We start from the raw sequence: 14,200 nt of genomic DNA, 5'->3' as shown, positions 1-14,200 counted from the left end.
AACAAATGCTCAACATACTGTTCAAGAAAAGTCCTCAGAGGTTATAGTGTATATATAGGCTGCTTGGCTGAAAATTGATATTGATGATACTGAAGATCTAGTCTGAAATTTCAGCATCTTTGTATTTCAAGATAAGTTTAAAATACCACACTCTTAACAGTATGGTAATACAGCACCTCTTATTAAGTCATCTGAAAAAGGAACCAGTGTGTTGCTGTTTAGTGTATTGTAGATTCTTCTCAACATGGATGTGTTTTGTCCAAATGTTTGTAGAACTGACTCTGAATAAGACCTTTACACACTACTCCAGAATCAGCAACAGGTATTGATCAGAAATGTGCACACAGGAGGGAGGTTTGTTAGGATAACAGAAACCATATAGGAAGAAAGAGATAAAATATTTCAAAGACTTAAGTAAGATACACAAGTGTTCTTCCACATTCAGTAATGCTATTATTAAATGTTCTTGGTGTTGCCACTCAGGTTTATGACATGGAGCTGGGTGAAGAATTCTATCTTCCACAAAATAAGAAGGAAAGCAGACAAATAGCCCCAGAGCTATCAGATCTTGTCATTTACTGTCAAGCTGTAAAGTTCCCGGGTAAGTACACTGCCCTGTTTTATTGCTTTAAGCTTTCTAATTCCTGGAGACATTATGTTTATGTTTTGAATTAGTTTGAAGTAGTCGAGGAGGTTCGTTCTTCATGATTTGGTAGTCTTCATAATAGCAGCTCCTGGCTGAGAAGTAGTGCTCATAAATTATGTGAATACACACTGTTTGTCATATTAAAATGTTTACAAAAGTGAAATTTGCCAGTCTTTACAACTTAGACAACTGCTTCATGCCAAATGCCAGTTGACAGAAAGCTTTATCTTAAGTGCTTTGAGTTTCCATGTAAGGACCTACTGAACTAAGAAGGAAAATACTCTTTAGACCTTGAAGGTAGAGTGTGTCACACATCTTTAAGTGATCTCTGTTTAGTGTATTGCACCTTTGCCTACGGCTGCATTTTCTGTTCCTTCCCAAGTGGACAGGAGAGGACCCATTTGTAGGGGGCAAAACACCTTTCCATGGGGTAGGTGAGGGCAGCTGCTTGCACACTCTCATTCGATCTTCATGGAAGCAGTTACAGAAAATCTTCTGTACAGTAGGAAGAATAACTTTTGCAGAGGAAAGGAGAGGGAGTAACTGAAGAGATCACTGATAGGCACTTGTTCAGTACTGAAATATGATGTTGGGTATATTTTGGCTCATACTCTATACATAAATACTTTTAAATTGAGAATTTATTGTTTATTGATATGTTTAATGTTTTGAATGAAAAATCTGCTCTTTAGTGGAATGGTTCTCTGTGGAAAAGTTAACAATTCTGCCAAATCATGATCTTATACAAACAGAACTATAATCAGATTAGAGAAGCTAACCAAACATAAAATAGTGTCAAATAGGCAAGATAAACATACTGAAAAATGGACAGACATTCTTTCATAATCTTTTATAACTTTAAAAATCGTAGGTCTCACTTGTAAAAATAATGACTTCTAAAAATTCAAATCTGATACTCTTTTTAATGAAATCAGAAATAAGATATCTTTCAAGTAAAATATTTCTTTTAAAGAAAGATATTCAAGATTAAACTGGGATAGTTTGGGTTGTTCCAAGCATTTTGACACATAAAAAAATTCTGATGTTCTAGGACAACTGTGAGATATTTAATTTTTAATGCAATACTGGCTATTAAAGAAATACCTGCTTTCCTTCTCAAAGTTCTTTCTCTTGCTTTAAAGGGATCATGAATAGAACAGTTAAGAAAATTATCTCCTTTGATAGATGAACACATAAAGCTGTAGAAATTACTTTTGCAACAAACTTTGTGTCCTTTGAGACAAATGCTGCCTCCTCTGAGGTAATGTAAGCTTCCATGGCCACCAAGCCACTGATTGGATTCCTCTGCTGGGCTGGAGGGCACAGACATGGTGCAGTGCCCAGTATTGTCCATTCATGATGGGAACAAGCTGGTAGATCCATGACCCTGGAGCTGTAGTGCCTGTGTTCCTAACCACCTCAGAAAATGCAAGAGTTTTGGAAATAGGGAGGGCAGCATTCATGTCAGTGTCTGATCAATGGTGTAAATACTTTATTTCTCCTGTCTTCATGTTTGTGTTCTGTGTTTACACTTGCCTACGTCCCTGAATGTTAATCACTGATTTGTAACTATAAAAAAGGACAAGGACCATAATGTTCACTAACCTACTGGGTAACACAGACTTCCCTAAGTGTTCCCTGGTCAAAACAGAATTTATCATGTGGAGAAAATAACATTTATTATTTATGAAACTTCTGGAACCCACCATGGCACTTGTTGTTTCTGTGCTCTTTGACCTTACAGTCCTTGCTTAACTTGAATTTCAGTGTGTTGGATATCATTACACCATTATCTGAGAGGCTGAAGGTCTGTTCTTTGGGGTCACCCAAGCTGAGGGCAGTGGAGCACCCCTGAGCACTGCTCCTTGCACATGGCTCGTCACCTTGGTGCTGAGATCCTTACACAATGAGCAGAGAAATTGAGTACATAAAAGCAAGATTTGCATGAGCAAGTGGTGGGAGCAGGGAGTCACCTGAGCTCATGACCATGAAATTTGGTTGCCATCTCCATCATGTCAGATTATCTGCCCCTATGGTATCACTTTTCAAGAAATTAAAGTAAACATAAAAAGAGGCACCCTACGAACAAAAATGCTGTAAATTCCCTTTTAAGGTCTGCAAACCTACAGGCTTTCTGTTGGTCTGAGACACATGGTGTGGTGAGAAGGTGGCAATTACAGTTTAACCTGTTATGTTAGTATGGTGAGAAGGAGAAGGGTAAGGAAGCTTGCAATCCTCTGGATTAAGTCTAGAAGCAATAAAGCATTGTGCTTATATCTAACACATATGATGGACACTAAAATTTGTATCTCAAAGAACATGGCACAGGGGTTGTAGGCAAACAAGCCATTTACTCTGACACTGTGGTAGTACAATAGGATTTATGTACAGAATGGTGGGATCTAAGCTGGTCCTGCTTTGACCAGAGAGTTGGACTAGATGATTTCCACATCCTTGTCAATCTCTATGATTTCCACATCCTTGTCAATCTCTATGATTTTGTGAATTGATGATTCTATGAATTGGTAGAGCTATATTTTAAAGTGAAGTGTAAATCGGAGTGAAAAATGGAGCTTGTCTGTGGGAAGAGATGTGTAACATGCAAAGCACGGGAAAGACTGAGAGGAAACTCCCAGCTGCAGCGTACCCTGCGGCCATCGCGCTGGGTTCAGCCAGCCCTAGGGCTCGGCACTGCACTCCCTGGTGATTTATGGGGTTAGTTTGTTTCCTCGGTGACTGTCTCCACAACAGGACTTGAAACCTGGATCTTACTTGCCAAATCCATTTGATCCATTGAAAACTGGGTTTAAATAGTGCTGGAAGCACACAGTGCATAACTCTTCATTCTTCTAGTCAATTCATATTCCTTGATCGCAGTTTCTACCATCTTCTGTGGTTTATGTGTATGTTTTGGCGCAAAGAGACAATACATCTCCAATGTGGAAAACATTTATGTATATTCTGGATTTTACTAACCCAAGCAGTTCCATTGAAACTGTGTGCATAATTTTAGTAAGTACATGTACTTGGGCCATAAAGACTAAGAGCTGAAAATTTTCAGCTGTGGGCAGACTTCAGTCAGAAAGAGGCCAATGTATCCTCTTCGTGATTTACATATGTATTTGAAATATTAGTATTAAATTCAGAACTGTCTTTAGGGAGGTGTGAATTCATGTGAATTAATGTGGAACATTTGAGGAGTCACAGTTAGGCATATAATAGGTTTCTGTTCACAAATTTGTATCACAAATACATCTTGGGTCTCTGAGAGCATCCCACATCTCACTACTGTGGGTGTCAGAATAATTATTGTGCACTTTAATTTTGATCTTTAATTTTGATTTGTGTGCTCTCTCCAAGCCAACAGAAAGAAATTGACCTTAAGTGGGATTAAGTCTGTTTACTTCACCAGGACTCATGTCAAGATCTTAATGATTATATTTCTAGAATGCACAAGTTTGAATAATAGCTATACTAGAGCTTTCCAGCTCCACTCCTACTACATATTGGCCATTGAATGTGTAATGGATTTTGCACAGCTAACTGTATTTTCCAACACTGAAATACAAATAAATAGAAGAAGATGCCTCTGAAAACATTTTGAAGTTAAACTGTTTAACCAACAGCATTTGGACATTATGTTATATTAATTATATTTATTATATATATTATATTAATTATATCTTTGAATCATAATAGTGCATTTATTTAATTATGTAGGTATGGTAAGCTAAATGAATTCCATGATATTCACTACTGTACAGATTTATTGCTTCTGTAGAAAGTATTTTTTTTAATCCTAGGATGAATACATTGGACTCTTACTGCGGATTTTTTTAGTATCAGTCTGGACCATTTAGGAATTTGAGAGAGAACCTTTACTTTCCTCAAGCCATAAAGTAAAATGAAGAAAAGTTGTATCACAGAGAGAGAACTGTATATTGTATTGTTTTATATGAGTTTCTATATACATTATATAAATGTGTATATATATGTTTATGCATTATATATAAAATCATACATAATATATAGACAAATAAAAGTGTGTATATATGTAAAGATGTTAAAATTAAATTGTGGAGAAAAATACACTGCTTGTCCTGTGTGCTATATAACAGGAGCATTCATGCCTTCCAAAATAGTGTAAAATATGGTGGAAAATGTCATGCCCTCTTGGTCATGTTTTTTGGCTCATTTCTTTTACATTTATGGGAACAGGCTTGTCAACACTGAACCCATCTGGCTCTAGCAGAGGAAAAGAAAGAAAAAGCAGGAAGTCCATTTTTGGCAACAATCCTGGCAGGCTGAGCCCTGGGGAGTCAGCTGCTCTTGCCAAAGCATCTGGAAAAGGTAAAGTTAGCATCTTCTTTCTCCAGTCACGTGGAATGACATTGTAACCCAGCACATGTACCAGACCAAGTTATTAAAGATCAAATACTTTGTAATGTGTAAAACATTAAGCTTTGGAATGGTTTTTCATTAGCACAGCAGCTATTACAGTAACACTATTACAACTGAAGTGGTGAGTATGGAATATTAGGATTACTTGGTCAGAAATATGATGGCCCTAATTCATAAACAATTCAAAACTAATGTACATTTAAAGTATCTTAAAGTTTATATTTTTAAAGATATAAGTGAATGTTTTCAAAGTACAAATGAAAGTCAGGGCTTTTGGGCTGGTCTAGAAAAGAATTTTTGTTGTCTGAAATAGAACTTAGCAGCCTAAAATTCAGCCAAGTCCAAAGGTGTAATTGTGCAAATTAGACTCTGCAGGTTATTCAGTTTGTGAACCTGGAAATTGTGAGTCTGCCTATGAAGAGATGTAAAGAAACACAAAGAAAGTACAGGAAAGTTTCTGGTGCAGGAATAAGACCCAGATCCCCTGCCTTTCAAGTGATTACCGTAAACAGATATTTTGAACTCGTTTTCTGCTTCAGGGAGGGTTGTATTTCTTGCAGCCCAAGGGCATGACTGCAGCAGACAGGAAAGATTTCCTTCTAGAGGCCTGTGTCTTAAAAATGAAGAAGTGTGATGCCTAATTCTAAAGCATATAAGTATTATGCTGCCTTTCCCCCCTAACTTTTGCAGTCTCTGTAGATTGTCTGTTTGGAAAATCAGCAGTTGGCTTTCAGTCTTGCCTCTCTTCCTCATGTAAAATATATAAATGAGAAGAAGGGAATTTTATTCCATTATTTTCTTCAGGCAAATGCCAATTAGGTATTTATTTATGAAAGTGCTTGTTAGCACATCTAATCGTGGTATTATTTCAGTGCTTGGACATTGTGTTTCCTCTCATGGATTATTATTACTGTGTGAGAAGGATTGTGACACTTGCCCTGAGTAGTGGCATTTTCCAGGATCACCTTCTACCATAACCAAAGCACACAACATACTCCACTAGAAAACATTGAATTTTTGGAGTCTCTGGACCTGTACCTTGAGCGCACTGTTTATTTTCCAGGTCCCTTTGATGCGATGCGGCAGACCTGGGAAGATCCTTGCTCTCCTTACAACTCTCCAGCTTCCCTCAGTGCCATCATAAGGACCCCTAAGTGCTATCACATCTCGTCCCTGAACGAGAACGCTGCCAAGCGGCTCTGCAGGCGCTATTCCCAGAAACTGATCCAGCACACCACCTGCCAGCTCCTGAGGACCTACCCCGCTGCCACGCGCATCGACTCCTCCAATCCCCACCCCCTGATCTTCTGGCTCCATGGTGTACAGCTCGTGGCTCTGAACTACCAAACGGACGGTAAGGCTACACAGACACAGGTTTCAATATGTTTGAAGTGTGATAGAAGATCTTAAGTCATGAATTTGTATGTTTCCTGTTTACTTTTCCCTGCTCTCCCGAGGGGACCTTCCTGTATTGGCACCCAGCACAAGCAGGTTCATACCACAACAGTCTGGTCCTTGTGAGCAGCAAATTCAGAGTCCAGGAGCTTTATGCCGATGAACCAGGTCCCCTGATAACCCAGACATGCCTGGACAGCAACATTTCCATTTTTATATTTATTTTATTGCTGAAGGTTGTTTTTTTTCCCCACTTCAGTTAACTCTTATCCCTTTCTGATTTCAAACATAAAAATGTACTGAACTATTTTTCACTTGGAAGTGCTGCCTTGGGTGCTGGTTTAATGTTGATCAAAACATTTTTGGAATATTTGGTGTTCTATCTTGTGTTCCTTCACATTTTTGGTGAGGAGTCCTTTAGGTCATCTACAGTGCTCTTTCATTCCACAGTTCAGAGCACATTCCTAGAAACTTCTCAGAGAACTGGTGTAGGCAAGCCCTACAGTTCAATAAAGACAATGGAAAGGAAAAGAATGAGCTCTTCTTAGAGTTTTGTGTAATTACCGGATAGATTGGACGCATAAATCACAGCTACTTCTGAAAACCAGGAATAGTACACAACTAAAATATTTTTTAAAAAGATACTTCAAACATGACTTTGTCTTCACTGTTACAGTTTTTCCGTTGTACCATTGCTCTCTGTCAGTTTTGGCTGCCTTAATTTCGCAGATCTTCCTCTGCAACTCAATGCAGCAATGTTTGAGGCTAACGGTGGCTGTGGATATGTTTTGAAACCTCCGGTTCTGTGGGATAAAAACTGTTCAATGTACCAGCAGTTTTGTCCATTGGAAAGAGATCTCGATAATAAGGAGCCAGCTATATATTCTTTAACAGTAAGTACATGAAAACGGAATTTCATACAGGCAAACAGATAGAAGTAGACAATGTCTAACTACAGTCTAACTACAGTCTTTAACCAGCATTACAGTCATGCTTCTAAATTAAAAGATTGAATCTTTAAATGTTGCTTCCAAATGTCAGCCAAACTAACAGAAATTGAAGAGGAAAGGAACAAAGATTTGTCTTTATTTTATTGTATTGGCTGATTTGTATCCATAGTTACTTCCCCTGTTTCCTTCACAGTATTTGTTGAAACTCAGTCCTGAATGCATTTTCCCTGGGACTACACTACTGTGTAAAATAACACATGTGCCTTGATGTTTTACACATTTGTGAACACTTGAAAAGCTGCACAAAAGCTATTCTGAAAAGCTGTACTGAATCTTGAAAAAATATTTTTTGTAAGTTATATAACAAGGTATATAATTCATGGATTTGTGGCCAAAAAATATTCTCTCAGAAACTAGTCCTTTCCAGGAAATGTGTCAGAAAAGTGAGATTCATAAGAATCAGGATCCTCCCAGTTGTGGTAATTGCACACTTAATTCTTGTGTTGTGTGTGCCAAAGCAAGCCAGAGCTCAGTGCCATCACCCCGGAGTAATGGAGAAGCAAACATGATCCATACTACATTACTGGTACATTATTTCTGGATCAATGTTCAGATGACTTCAACAGTTGTATAGTGTATTTTTTCAGAGGAAATATACCATAGCAATGGTGTTGGGGGTGGGAGGGTCGAGGGAGCTGTGCTTTTGAACTTACTGCCCTGGCAATCACAAAAGTGAGCGTTGTAATTAATTCAGCATGTTAACAAATTGTGCTTAGGAGTGTGCTGAGCAGCGTTTAGCTCAGGATCCTGACGGCATAGGGCTTACTCCACTAACTGTTCTTGGTACTCCTCGGCTGCAGATCGTGTCTGGCCAGAACGTTTGCCCCAGCAATAGCACAGGCAGCCCCTGCATCGAGGTCGACGTGCTGGGGATGCCCCTGGACAGCTGCCACTTCCGCACAAAGCCCATCCACCGCAACACTCTCAACCCCATGTGGAACGAGCAGTTCCTGTTCCGGGTTCACTTCGAAGATTTGGTCTTTCTCCGGTTCGCAGTTGTTGAAAATAACAGCTCAGCTGTAACAGCTCAGAGAATCATTCCCCTAAAAGCGCTCAAGAGAGGTACAGTATCGTTTGTGGTGGCTCCCTAAGCCAGAGTGGTCCAGCAGATTCCTGTGCTGAATCCTCCCAGAGGGAAATTTTTAATCCATTGCGTTTTTCTAGAGGAGACAGGGAGCAAACACCAGACAACACACCACAGCCTGGCAGTACAATGCCAATCTAAGGTTCCCTGGGAGCTGGCAGCTGCCCCAGTGACTTGTAAAAACTCTGATCCTGTGCTGTTGTGGAGGCAGGGGCATGTGATACACATCTGCTCAGATCCTGAGGGTGCTCCTGGGGCTCTGTTCACCAGAGCTGCTCCCTTAGGAAGCTTGGAGTGATTTCACTCCTGCCTTGTCCTTTGCCCAAGAAACTGCTGTAACAGCTCATCACTGCAAAGGGGAATTGCACTTCTTGCAGCCATGGCTGGAGGGGAGTTGAAGAAAGGGTGAATAAAAGTGTGAGATCAGGAAACATCACTAATTGTGCAACACCTGGGAGCGCCAGTTTCTGTGTTGCCAGTAGCTCTTTGACACTTGGCTTTGTGCCACCTTGACACCACACAACTGTCTGGGTTGGCATGTGAGGGGATTTGGCCATACACATGCATTTTCCAATGAGAATTTGACCTTACTTTATTCATATTCTGATATTTAGATGTTTTACGTATGACTATATTGAATATTATGGTAAAACAAAGGCAGGTTCCTCCATGAGCCACTCAGCAGTAGGGTTTGTGTTACACTGTTTAGAGTTTTAATGCAGTGTAGAGTGCTTCAGATCCTAACTGTGTGGCAAAGTGTAGCTATAAATATGGAAAATTTGAGTTTTTCATCTATGAGACTTGTATCCCAGGATGTGGCAAAGAATTTACAGAAAGATTTTTCCTCTTTAGGCTACAGACATGTTCAGCTCCATAACCTACACAATGAAACATTAGAAATTTCCAGTTTGTTCATAAACAGTCGGAGAATGGAAGAAAGTCCCTCTGGAAACACCCTGCCTGCATCTATGGTAATTTAATTTTTGTTTGTATGCATGAGTTACCTGTATTCTTAGTTTAATAACTACTATGATGTAAAGATTTATAGGGCCAGAATGTTCAAAGATGCTAGCCCTCAAACCTGCACATTCTTCAGACATAACCTTGATGCCTACTTTATTTTTTTTCTTTGGTGGAAGTAAGGTTATCCCACCTGGATAAAACTGTGGGAAATCTTTTCAAAGTCTGGCTCCTCTGCTTTATTTAGGTATAGAACAAGAAATGTGTTCCACAACTGGGGGAATGTGGATGAGCAGTCAGGTTCAATGCAGCCTCATGCATTCCTTTGTGCATGAATTGAAAGCAAAGCATTTGAGACCAAAAAAAAGAGGAAGATGCAATTTACCAGCAATTTTGAAATAATGAGAGTAAAATTGATTTCTATTACAAGAAAAGATGAACTCTGTAGTTCCATAAATACATACAGATTTATGTATGTGTGTGCACATCCATATGTTTGTACATGCAAATATGTATACATACAAATAGATATTTGTATATCTAAAAATATGCATACATAGGTGTGATTTTTGTTTAAAAGCCTTTACTGTTAGGTTACCTGGGTTACCTGTGTTTTGGCAACTTTAAACATACATTTTTGTCACTTTGCTGACTCCTGGAGTGTTAGATAAAACCTTCTGAGACCCGGGTGTGGAGCAGATGTGTTGCAGATATTACCTCCTGTGAATACATGCCAAACTTGTATCTTGGTAAAATACTAGGGTAGAAAGGAAGAACAAATAGTTCAGAGGTTAAAACAAAGCTACAGCTTTACAACCAGTAATCTGTATGCTGAATCTAAATATCTGAGCTCAGCTAGAATGGGGAATGAGTAATGGAGGTTGACCCTTTGTCCAGTGGTAGTTGATGTATTCCCACTGGAAAACTTCCTTTTTCTTCTTTCTCTTCAGCTTCAAGATACTATGGAGGCTTTTGGAGGGTTTGTTGGGGGTTTTTAGATGCCTCGATCTGTAGTGTAAGAAAGAGCCATGCATGACCTGAACAGCTTTGCTTTGTCAAGGCCCTTACAACTAGTGTGTACAGTTTCTTTTAAGCAACCTAGAAATAACATGCCTGTGTAAAAATGTCCAGTAACCTACTGCATGTTGTCTGAACAGTTGTTTAGCCTGGGAGAAAGGAAAGCTGCTGTGACTTACAAAGTGACAATTCATGGAATTCCAGGCCCGGAGCCTTTCACTGTTTTCAGTGTAAGTGCAGGGACCACAGCTGCACAGCTGCTCCATCAGGTGAGCTTCCTGCTGAATTGCAGGCTCTTCATTGCCAGCATCCCCACTAACATCCTTCTGGATCCCTGTCTCCCTGCGCTTCTCACACACGGGGTCGTTGTAGTTAATTCATCACAGCCAGTTAGAAATGCACTGCTGTGGAATTAATTACACGGCAAATACAGAATATAATCAGTGGACTTTTTTCCAATCTTGGCTTCAGAGAATGGGTTTATAATCTTAGAACATATTCCCTGTTAGTATTTTAATATTTGGGTATATGCAGATGAGAAAAACAATCTCTCTAGTCAATGGGGACAGTGGTTTCTCCTTACAACAAAGGCAAACATTTCCACACAATTCTTTGAACTGAAGCACCGTAGGAACAGAGAGTAAAAGTTAGAGGGCTAAGTTCATGAGCAGAAAAACCAGTTAACTCAGCAGGGATTGTTATTCTAGCAGTGGGAAAAGACTGTACTGTCCTGGGATTATGAATAAATTTTCTGGCCAGCCAAAAAGGACCAAAATAAGCTTAAATAGTACTGCCTTGTCTGGAATAGCTGAACTGCTTGGCTGGGCTAAAGAGAACAGGACATTACCCTGGAGTAAAATATCTGAATAATAAATAGCACATCAGAAATCCTGCCTGCACTGTCAGAATAGTTACAGATTCTGAAAGCTTCCTTATTCATTCTCATTTATAACTACTAATTATGCAGTGTTTATATTTAGCATTCTAATTGTTGTGTGTTGTCTGTCTTAGCTCTTGGCTACCATAAAAGGCACAGAGTCATGCGCTGCAGACTATTTTCTGATGGAAGAGAAAAGTTTTATATCTAAAGAAAAGAGTGAATGCAGAAAACCACCATTCCAAAGAGTGATTGGTCCTGAAGAAGGGCTAGTGCAGCTTTTAAACAGTTGGTTCCCAGAAGAAGGATATGTTGGAAGAATCATCTTTAAAACTCGAGAGGAAGTAAGTCTGTTTCAGATAAATTATTATTTACAAAGGTAGCTAAAAATAGCTCTTATAACCACAAAACAAAAGGATCCAGTATTTGTTTCACTACCTGGTGAGTAATGTCAATGCTGTGTGCATTATTTAAAAACAAACATAACTCTTGAGTGAGAAGCACAACTGGACTTTATACACCTGTGTGACACCAACTGGACCTCCCTCAGCTCCAGTATCAGCTGTGTGTTGTTTATTCATTATGGCTCAGTCACAGTTCAGTGACTCTCTTAGGATTGATAGTTCGAATTTAATGCTAATATAGATTATGCCATGATAGAAAATTAATAGAAAGACAATAGTTAATACCAAAGGATCACAGATAACAGAACTCCAGAAAACCACCATCAATTCAGATGGCAGCAACTTCTCATCTGTCAAAAAGATTTAGAAATAATTTTGATATTAAAAAGTCTTAAAAGCCTCAAAGGATAATTAAATTATCAATTGTAGACTAAAATAATGACATAAGTGATTTCTTTTAATTTAAAGGAGGAAGATGACTTCAGTTTACACTATGAGCAAAGCATCTAGAGCTTAAAATATGTTAGTGCCTAGGCTTGTGAGACAGAGACAAAAAAGCAGGAGAAAAACTCTTAATAATCCCATTTTCAGAGGCACTTTCTTTGGTCAGTTTGGCAAATAAAAACACTTGCTTAGTAAACAAATTTTACATATATATATATGACAGAGTTCCTCTGGTATTCTTTAAACTGGAAAACATCTATTTTGCTTATTTTGAGAGAACTTTTGACAAAGCTTCAATTTGACAAGTTGCTATTATATTACACAAGTCCATATTTTGGTTTCCTTTATATCTAATATTTGGAACAAAAATGACAAGGTAGAAATTTGTTCATGGAAATAGTGGCCTCCTGAATTCCACTGACTGCAGCACTGCCTCTGTCAGTGTATGCTGCCACATGTATCCTGCCAAGCCCCATTCCTTCAGAAAATGGATTAAAATCTGCCTGAGCACATGTGAAAATTATGCTGTTACTCTGTCCTGTGATGTGAGTACCTCAAAGCCCTAGCCATAAATTTGAGCCTTTCTGCAGACAGCAGCACCTCAGAGCTTGGAGCTAGAAATGAAGCTGCAAATCTGACTGGAAAAACAAGGTTCAGGTCCAGTGACAGGGTGCAATACACAGCCCATATTTACAGTGTACAATCCAAGGTTTGTTCTAAGTGTTCCAAGGCATTGGACAGAATTGCATTCTCTGAGAGAAGGCTCAAGGAGGAATTCTGTCTAAAATCTGCAGTAGTTATTGAAAAGGGAGAGAGAAACACGCAGCCTTTCTCTTGCTCCACACCATAGGAAAATGTTTGCTCAGATTCTGGCTCTAAATTCTTTTGGCTTTAGTGCAGGGACAGGAAAGAAAAGAACCCTCTCCACCATCTCCCATTGTACTGGCACCATTACATGACAAAACATAATTTTGTATACATAAGGGAAGAATTTAGGGGGTCATTTTTGTAAAATATGATGCTATGCAAATATCTCCATTCCTCACCTACTTTGAAAGGTATTTCAGATATTGATTTTAGAAAATATGGGTATTTACCAGCATTATTATTATTATTTATTAGCAATAGTGGCTTGTCAAAACTCTCTTATAATGCATTTAACAAAATGGAGCTGAGACAACCGCAGAGCCTCCAATTTCCATGCAATAAAACCCTTGTGTGACCACCAGCTATTAGTTACCTCACTAAAGTAAATGAATTTGTCTGTCATTTTCTCTGTAGAATTTAAATGAGAGAAATGTCTTTCATGAAGCAAAGGAAGAAGCAGCCATCAGCTCTGAGGATGACAGCTTCTTTGTTCAGGTACACGATGTCTCCCCAGAGCAACCACGCACTGTGATCAAAGCTCCACGGTTCAGCACAGCTCAGGATGTCATACAGCAGGTAAGGGCACGTGCCCACCTCAACGTGTGGGCTGGAAGTTGGTTTCAAACAAGCTAAGGTGGAGTTTGTTCCCAGCACTAGCTGAAGAATTGGTTTAGTAATGTGAATCTCAGGGAATGATTTGGTTTTTGTTTTGTTTTTCTGCTTTTAAATAGACTCTCTGCAAAGCCAAATACTCCTACAGCATTTTGAGCAATCCAAACCCAAGTGATTATGTGCTCTTGGAAGAGGTGACTAAAGAGCCAGCAAACAAAAAGTCTTCAACATCTAAACCATCTCAGAGGATTCTCTCCGATCAAGAGTGTGTGTTTCAAGCCCAAAGCAAGTGGAAGGGAGCAGGAAAATTTATCCTTAAGCTCAAAGAACAGGTTCAGGTAAAAGATGCAAGACTTTACACTAGGTGTTAATAGATGGTGTGTGATCAGCTTAATGGGAACCTGCTTTCCATGCAAAGGAGACACGACTGGCATGAGGGGAGGTGGAAAGGACAGACTACAGCAAAAAGCAGATTTCCTCTTT

At 39.1% G+C, this 14,200-nt stretch overlaps 1 protein-coding gene across 3 annotated transcripts in view; it reads left to right on the top strand.

Moving 5' to 3' along the window:
- The window catches only part of PLCE1 (phospholipase C epsilon 1), a 138,094-nt gene that overhangs the window by 120,076 nt on the left and 3,818 nt on the right, over window positions 1-14,200 (top strand). For all 3 annotated transcript variants that reach the window (XM_015632748.2, XM_015632749.2, XM_015632750.2), the window contains 10 exons: window positions 484-601; window positions 4,865-4,996; window positions 6,111-6,401; window positions 7,172-7,335; window positions 8,253-8,514; window positions 9,389-9,507; window positions 10,654-10,782; window positions 11,525-11,734; window positions 13,520-13,681; window positions 13,837-14,055. In XM_015632748.2, the coding sequence (XP_015488234.1) occupies window positions 484-601; window positions 4,865-4,996; window positions 6,111-6,401; window positions 7,172-7,335; window positions 8,253-8,514; window positions 9,389-9,507; window positions 10,654-10,782; window positions 11,525-11,734; window positions 13,520-13,681; window positions 13,837-14,055 (1,806 nt within the window). The remainder of the gene's footprint in view (window positions 1-483; window positions 602-4,864; window positions 4,997-6,110; window positions 6,402-7,171; window positions 7,336-8,252; window positions 8,515-9,388; window positions 9,508-10,653; window positions 10,783-11,524; window positions 11,735-13,519; window positions 13,682-13,836; window positions 14,056-14,200) is intronic.

Source organism: Parus major, chromosome 6 (assembly GCF_001522545.3).
Source record: "Parus major isolate Abel chromosome 6, Parus_major1.1, whole genome shotgun sequence".
NCBI lineage: Eukaryota > Metazoa > Chordata > Aves > Passeriformes > Paridae > Parus > Parus major.
This window is presented reverse-complemented; position numbering and strand designations above follow the sequence as displayed.